Genomic DNA, 8,410 nt, shown 5'->3' on the forward strand with positions numbered 1-8,410 from the left:
ACAGCCAGCCATTACTACGAGTGCCGGAGGGGTCAGTTCGGTCCACAGAGTAATTAAAATCGCGGTGCAACACAATTGCAGCCAGCTACCACTCTACACCACGCAGCAAGCTCCGCAAATGAGGAGTAGTAGTAGTTTCACTGCATTATCTTGCTCCACGGCAGCATCTGCTGGTGTGTTCACGTTCAAAATCACCGTCAAGGTTTTTATTTTCGGAAACTAAACAATTTCGAGCTTCATCGAAGTTCAAATTTTGACATTTCAATTTTCACATAGTTTGAATTAATTCTAACATAATTTTATTTTATTCTAAAATCCATCTGAATCTAACACCATTTAGTTTTAGTGTATTTGACATGTTTCATCCCCACATTACCCCTCAAATCCCTAAACTATAGTGTATTTTTTTCTATACCAGATACACTACCCCTACCTAGTGTTACCCCTACCTAGTGTATTGGGGATAAATGAAGATTTGAAGGAATTGGGTGAAGGTTGGGATGGGGGTTTCACTCAATCCCTTGAGGCCTCGTTTGGTTAAGGGGGATTGGGGAGGTTTTGAGAGGAAAATACCCGGAAGGGCCAGAAACCCCATAGATCCTTGGGCGCCCATTTGGTAGGAGGGTTTTGCCTAGTCCAATCCCCTGTGTTCCACTTTAATCCCTTTCTATCTATGTGTTTCAAAATCCTTCTTGGGGACTAGTGGAAGCAAAGCCCCGGGGATTTGAGAGGATTAGCTGGAACAAAGGAATTCATTCAATCCATTTAAATCCCTCCCTCATAAAACCTTCCCAATCCTCCTTAACCAAAGGGGGGCTGAAGGATTATTCCATTAATTTTTTTTAAAAACACTAATACCAAACAAGTCTTATCATAATCATAGCCCAAACCTAGGCTTGCAGCAGCACCGACAGCGAGCACGAGAGGGGAAAGGATGGAGCTTTTCTGACTCTTGTTTTGTATCTTTACCGCCCACCGCCCGGCGCTGCGCGGCGCCGTACGTACGCCTACAGTAAATCGCCGAGCGCGTGACCGTGACGCCCTCGCACTCGCACTGTCGCTTGTCACAGCAGAGCTGCGGGAAAAGCGGCAAAACCCAAGAAGACGGGCCGCGCCCTAGGCCGTCTGCCCCCCTCGCGCCTCACCCCGCGCCTGGGCCGCCGCACGGCTCCTTGGGTCTCCAACCGCCGCCGACGATGGTCACGTGCGCCGGAAACAGAGCCGGGTGAAAGCGGGCGAGCAGACCAGGGAGGGAGGGAGGGAGCCTTACCGCGATGGCCGCCACTGCAGGCGGCGGCGCCGGCCCGTGCTTCTCGATCCGGTACCGCCTAAGCTCTTCTCCACTCCCCTGCATTGCGCGCCGCCGCCGCCGCGCGCCCACGGGGCGGAGCTCTGATGCTGTTGTTTATGTTCCGTATGTATGTTCTGAACGGAAGGGGGTACGCGGCGCGGATGCGGGCTGGCGCGGCGGACGAGGGCGGGAGGTGCTGGCCGCTCGGCGGGCGGCCGGAGTCGCTGCCGCCGATGGAGGTGCGCCGGTTCCGGTGGTGGGCGGACGAGGCGGCGCTGGCGGACGAGATGGACGACGGGGAGGAGGAGCGGAGGAAGGCGGCCATGCGCCGGAAACGCTCCGTCGTCGAGCTCTTCGCCGCCGTGCCGCGGGTCTCCGGCGACGACGGGAGGAAGGTCAGGAGGAAGCTCGACAAGGGCAAGCAGGCGGCCGGGGTTCAGCCGAAGAAGGGGTTGAAGAAGGACAAGTCCCCGGCTGAGATTGCTGCGAGGAAAAAGGTGCGCTTTTTTCTTCCACCAAGATCGCATCTGCATTACTTGGATCTGGAATGCGTTTGCTGGGCGATATTATAGTACTAGAATGTGTATGTTTGCCGGCTGGTTTTCCGTCATCTATGAAAATCTGTCCGAGCTCTGGAAGCGATTTCTGGCCATGGGAGAAGTGATTTTGAAGTAGCAGGATGTGAATCCAGCATAATGGATTGCCAGCAAGCCTGTATTCAGTGGAGATCAACATTCATCAAACCTCTAACAATCAGATCGTCTCTCTCTCCTCCCCACACAAATGCGGCTAGGGTTTCCTCTCTCTTCCCCAGATCCATTGGAGTTTGGTTCAGTCTGACGCTCCCCCCGGCCTCTATGGGTGGCGCAGCGGCAGTCTGAATAATCTTCTTCTAGTGGCTGCAAGTGTTAGCAGCCCTGGTGTCTATGCCAGATCTGGTTGAGGATGATGATGGACCTTCGTTTTGCTTGGTGTGCAGGATGGTTGGTTCGCTTTCGTCATGCAGACTATGCACAACTGGTGGCACCGGGTCGGAGCGCTGACAAGCTCGGGACACGGCCCTGCTGATGTTCCGTCGACGTTGTCTTTGTCCCGTCGCTAGGATTGGGCTTCAGTTGCGGTCTTTAAATGTCATGAGGCCATTGTAGCTCATTAGGTGCTTGTTATTTTTTTATGGATTATTTTGCTGATCCTTTATAGCTTGTTCGGAACTGCAGACTATTTGATTGCTTTCTTTAATAAAGTGGCTGCATGCATCGTATTGATGTAGAGGCCGGAGGTAATCTTCCTTTTTTTCTAAAAAAGAAAAAAAGAGGGTGCTTGTTGTTTTTTGTTTTGTGCAGCGTTGGCTGCTCCCGTCCTTGTAATTGTTCCCTTAAGATGAATCAGATCTGACAGGCCTTAGGGTGTTTCCTCTAAAACAAAGCAATGCTTTGTATTGACGATTTCCAAGTAAAGAATAGATGTGGATTGTGTTTAACGTGCTCTTACCGTAAGCAGTCTGTCGTTCCGTGCTTGCTCGTGCTGTCTTCTGTTCTTGCTTGCTTACTTCCTGATAAACCAGTAGACAGCCAAAGCTTCATACTTGGATCCTGTGCCTTGGTAGGTACACCCTACTACTCAACTGTGTTGCAAAACGTCTCACGGTAAAACATGATTAGTATATGGTCAATATATATCCGGCTTTTTTCATGTGTCGTACTACAAAAGAAATATGGCAGATCCTTTCTTTTTCGATCATTCCATGTCTTCTGGATTCATGGTACACATGCTTACCCTTGGTTTTTCAAAAATAAAATAAAATACTAACTGGATGGTGTTCTAAGCATAAGTTGGTGTCATATGGTTGGTTGATTATTTGGATTCAGCAATCGAGATTGGTTGAACAAAATATTGTAGCTCCTTACCTGTATTATCTCCTGAAGTAGCATATCAATGTACCTCATGAGACTAGATGGATCATGTTCCTTGAAATACAATAAGCAGCATATCATATCTACGAGCAAATAAAAAAACAATATCCTAAACTGTATGCGTGTCACTACCCGCTGAGTTGCATGGCCACATCTTAATCATATTGCATTTGGACTTTATATGCTTTGTACTGCTTTTCTAAAAGCCTAAAGCTACATGTACAATAAGGGTGATCTGTCATCTTTTCCTTTTCAGGGGAAAAGTGAAACCGTGAACGCTATCTCACTTAGCATTTCTCAATTATTTCAAGATGCCCTACAAAAGAGGAAGCTCAAAAAATCTCCTAGCAAGAAAAGGAAAAATCAAGAGGTCTCAGTTTTACCTTACAAGAAAAATATTAACGGAAGCAAGAAATCAGTTTTGTCTAATCAGAAGGCTACGGAGAATGGTTGTGAAGTTCAAACCATTCTTAAGAAACACTTAGAAACAGGAGCGGGCACATTTCTGAAAAACTCTGATGTTATGTGTCCGTCAAAGTCTTCTCTCAAATCAAAACATGTTACCTTTTCTGATACAGATAACATATGTGGGTTGACTGCCTCCCAAACTGAAGATAACAGGGAGCAATCACAGGTAGTGCAGGCATCCCAGCAACCATGCCAGAGAGATAATTCTCAGGTAGTCAATGATCAGCGCGATACAGAAGAGCCACAGTTGGTGCATCAACATGTAGATGCTTTATTGGAGACTATTGAGCAGGATGGCAGCTCTTTATCTGAGAAGGTAGGTTCAACTGGTGCCTCCCATACTGTTCCACTTGCCAGACCTGTGTATCTAAATCATTGCGTAGAGATTTCTAAGAGGGACAACAGCAACCGTTTGAGCTCCATGAGCTCAGCTGCCCTGCCTAGTCAAGGGCTTGCTCAAAAGTTTGCTGGTGTGGACTTCCGTTTGCCAGAAGGCCTATATCTTGGTATTGGGCGTCAACTTGAAGAAAACCATCAGATGATGCTAAGAGGACCATCTGTTCCTGCTGGTTTAGCAGTCGACAAAAGACCAGAATATCTCATGAGAACCCCGTTATCACAACCTTACAGTTCTGGCCATGCTGCTTCTCTCAAAGAAGCATTGGATAGGAATAGAAGCACAATTCTTCAGGAAAGGTTGATTGCTAATTGTCACATGACAGAAGTTCATCCTAGTGCTCTTAGATCTGGTAATGGCGCTGCGAGAAGTATTAACACCTCAACAGGATCAAACAAATCAACAAATGCACAAACTACAGTCTGTGTATCTGCATGCAGGAACATGTACAGTGGCGGCTATATGGGTCTTCCTATTAATTCGCATGGTGAATTTGTCAGGGTGCAACCTGTTGGTACCCTTAATCCTGATGAGCTGCTTAAAGCACAATGCTTGGGGAAGGATTCTTTGCATCCTTCAACATCTCCAGCTTTCTTCACACCTAATACTTCCTTGGATTATGCCCATTTAAGAATCAACCATGAAGCCCCGCCATTTTTTACAGTTGCTAATTTTGGTATTCAGCCAGACCCTCATCTTATCCCCACAGTGCCAACTGCATCAAGTATGGGTTTCAGACAGCGTCCAATCTCTGAAAGAGTGGAAGTTCATAACCATGCAATTCCCAGCAGCATATATTCATGCAGGAACCAGCAAGGGGGTTCAGAGCAATATTTGGGCGCTCGATTCCTGGGACATGATGATCAACTGCTGAAGTCACTTGAGATGCAAAGCTATTTCCCAAGACAGAACTATCAGCAGAATATCCAACCTGCCGCTGAAACGACGATGCGCCTAATGGGCAAAACAGTTAGCCTTGGAACCGGCATTGGGGGCTTAGATAACTGTGGTCCATGTTCTAGTAACCAAATCAGAGCTGAACATCGTTACTTTCCGGGGATGTGTACACAAGTTTCTCCACAATTGTTTCATGAAGATCCTGCTGCAACATTTAGGATTTTGAATGGAGGAAGACTACCATCTGACTATGCATCACATTTTTCTTCTGTTACTGCAGCTGAGCAAGGGTCCGGTTTCAGCAAAAGCAACCAGAGTCATCAATCTCAACTAGCTGTGCCAAACAAGGTGTCTATGCAACCGGTGAGCAGGTACACTGAGGTCAGGCTAGGGCATCAGCGCCCAGCTGTGGCAAATCATCAAGTTCAGAGTACTGCTAATCATCCACAACCTGGTCCTGCGCACTGCAGACCTACAGCTAGTTTCGCAACAAAGTCATCTTACGATCCATGGAACAAGTTCAAAAACATTGCAGAAACAAGACCAGGGCCATCTCAGTTCAGCTTTTCCCCTGGAAAAAATAGCAGCAGCATGACACAAATGACCCCAATATCAAACAGTATGTGTGCTTACTCTGTTCAGAGCACTGTTGCATCAACAACTCAAACAAAGTTTACCTCGCTCCGTCCATTGCCCCCTTCAATGGTCTCTTCTCATGTTTATAGTAGTGAAGCTGCACGGCCTCATGGATCTACTGCATTCCGTCCACTAGCCCCCCTGCCTCGTGAACCAGGCAAAAGTAATGCTCCTGGTGGTGTGATCTTTCAAGACAAGGGGAGCATGAAACAGGCTCCTGTAGCAGCATCAAGATCAAGTCTTGAGAGTTCGAAGCAAATCAACCGAAGTTTCAAAAGGCCAGCAGAAAAGGATGATATGTTATTGACATTACCAAAGAAACCTTGCATGGCAGTAGGAAAGGACCCAAATCGGTCACCACTCCTGGTAGAAGTCTATGGATCCAGACCAGGCGGGCAACCCCGAGATATGCCAGTTCGTCTCAACGGACCTGAAATGATTCTTCGAGCTGTAACCAGTGATGCAAATACACGTTCGGCATTGATAGATTCTTCCAGTACTGCAGGTACGAGACCTGTTAAGTTGCAATCTGGAGCAAAGCACATACTCCAGCCATGTGCTAGTGCTAGCTTGGAGCAGGTAGATTCCTTGCCTGCGCATTCGGTCATACAGCTTGAAGTGGAGAATGATGCCCACACAGTAGGCCCATCGAAGAAGACCATGGATCCACGCTGAAAGCTCCAGAATTTAACCGTTTCTGTGGTTCATGCGAGTCTTTTCATCGTCATCGAACTGGCTAATCCTGAAGAGACTTGGTAGATGATTTTATGGGACGGAGCTAGCTTCTTGCATCAGGTTTCTCCTGTAAAATCGCTACTGTTGTTGTTGGAATACGCTCTTGGCTTCTGCATTTAGGTTAGATTGTAGTTTTTCCAGCGCTGTGAACTGTACTAGCCACGCAAAGAGTCGTTCAAATTAAATTCGATGCTGCTGAATCATATTACATGGTTGCCCATCTAAAACACTGTGAGCTGAGTGAGAGCATACGGTTGCAAAATCCAGACGCAAACGTATCATCTTGTATGTGTTGTACAGAATCCTGCATATATTTCACTGACATATAAATGTATATCATGCCCACACCACTGGCTAGAGGTGCGCGAGGGTGCTGATGTCGACGGGGTGCACGTCGGAGGCGAGCCGGGCGGCGTAGGCCCTCTGGCCGACGAGCACGTTGGCGGCCTCGGTGGGGTGGAAGGCGTCCCAGAAGAGGTACTCGTTGCGGTTGGGGCAGGGCGTCTGGAACGGCAGGCAGGTGACCTGCCCGTTGTTCCGCCCCACGCCGCAGCAGCCCCGGTTGGTGACCCTCAGGCCGTGGCCGCCCGGCGCACGGAGGATGTCGGAGAAGATGCCGTCGATGTTGATGTAGGTGAAGTGCGCGCCGGGGAGGAGGCGGTTGAACTGGTCGACCATGCCGACGAGCCGCTGGTTGAACATCCTGACGGCGACGTTGATCCGGTCGACGCAGGCCACGCCGTTGGCGCTCTGCGTGGCCAGCTCGTTGGGGCTGCACCCGACCTGCCCCACGCCGATGAGCGCCACCTTGCGCGCCCCGTAGCTGTAGAGCGCGCGCAGGAGCTGCGTGTAGCGCGCCGCCAGGTCGTCGGCGTACTGCGTCGGCGTGTAGCGGCTGCCGGTGTCGTAGAAGGCCGGCATGAAGTAGTTGTTGAGGTAGTCGTTGCTGCCCATGCCGACGGTGAAGATGCACTGGCTCAGGCGGTTCGCCGCCGCGCCCTCGTCGCCCATGATGCTCACCAGCTGCTCCACCGCGCTCTGGTAGTTCTGCACCTGCCCGCTGAAGCTGATCCGTCCACCCTGCATGCACGCAGCACCGTTCACGTACGTACGTACGTACGTCTTGAACTCTTGATCGAGTTTGTTGGCTGGCGAGCGTGGCCGTGGGGAAGGCGGTGCACGTACCAGCTGCTGCCCGGTCTCTTCCCGGATGCCGGCGGCGGCGGAGGCGAAGTTGACGCCGGTGAGGAGCTGGTCGCTGGTCGCGCCGGCGAAGGGGGGGATGAAGTCGTCGAAGCCCAGAAGCTGGGCTGCACCCGACGCGAAAACAGAGAAGCGGCTTGAGTAGTTATCATACTACGTAGCTTCAGAATGTGCACGTGTGACGTATACGTAGTTTTGGGTGCTTACAGATGACGTCGACGGTGGTGAGCCCGTTGGAGAAGCGGCCGGTGGGCCCGCCGGCGAAGTCGACGCCGTAGGGCGGGTAGTTGGCGCGCGCCAGCGAGACGATTCCGTTGTTGTTGCCGTTGTCCACCAGCGAGTCCCCGAACACGAAGTAGCACGGCACCTGCGGCTCCGCCACGGCCGTCGCCGCCGCCGCGCCGACCACCGCCACAACCACGGCCAGCGACCGCCAGCACGCCCGCCCCGCCATTGCACTGCCCAGTGGCACTGGCGCACTGCGAGTGAGCTGCTGCTGGTTGGAGTGAGCGAGCGAGTGAGATTGATTGTGATGGCGACAAGACACAGGGGATGTGCGTACTGCTGCCATGCTTGTGCGTTCTTTATAGGGGTGGTGAGTTGGGCAGCGACGGTGCTGGATTGGACACTAGAGGGTGGAGATTAATAACCGATTGGGCTTTTTGCTTGCCAATCGCTGTTAGGTCCAGCATTTACTTGGGAGGCGGCGGGCAATGTGCGTGGGCCCAGTCGGTGAAGCAGGCAGCTCACTCCATCTACAATGCTTCAGAAATTCTCTCAAAACAAGAACAAAATCTACGTACGATGCGGAGAGTGTAAACAAAGACCGGCCGGCAGGTGGCGCAACGGATTTTTACGGCCACACCCGCA

General features: G+C 50.6%; 2 protein-coding genes across 2 annotated transcripts; one reads left to right on the top strand and one right to left on the bottom strand.

Annotated features, from left to right (window-relative positions):
- The first annotated feature begins 1,069 nt into the window (after positions 1–1,069).
- LOC123447041 lies at positions 1,070–6,545 on the top strand. Its single transcript, XM_045123605.1, has 3 exons — positions 1,070–1,321; positions 1,437–1,788; positions 3,461–6,545. The coding sequence occupies exons 1-3, from the start codon at positions 1,275–1,277 to the stop codon at positions 6,275–6,277; spliced, it is 3,216 nt and encodes a 1,071-aa protein (XP_044979540.1). The 5' UTR covers positions 1,070–1,274; the 3' UTR covers positions 6,278–6,545.
- LOC123447051 (GDSL esterase/lipase At5g45670-like) lies at positions 6,512–8,007 on the bottom strand. Its single transcript, XM_045123617.1, has 3 exons — positions 7,748–8,007; positions 7,523–7,647; positions 6,512–7,417 (listed from the first exon to the last, which is right to left on the bottom strand). The coding sequence occupies exons 1-3, from the start codon at positions 7,992–7,994 to the stop codon at positions 6,692–6,694; spliced, it is 1,098 nt and encodes a 365-aa protein (XP_044979552.1). The 5' UTR covers positions 7,995–8,007; the 3' UTR covers positions 6,512–6,691.
- Between the last annotated feature and the right edge of the window lie 403 nt (positions 8,008–8,410).

The sequence above is a fragment of the Hordeum vulgare genome, chromosome 1H (assembly GCF_904849725.1).
Source record: "Hordeum vulgare subsp. vulgare chromosome 1H, MorexV3_pseudomolecules_assembly, whole genome shotgun sequence".
NCBI classification, from domain to species: domain Eukaryota; kingdom Viridiplantae; phylum Streptophyta; class Magnoliopsida; order Poales; family Poaceae; genus Hordeum; species Hordeum vulgare.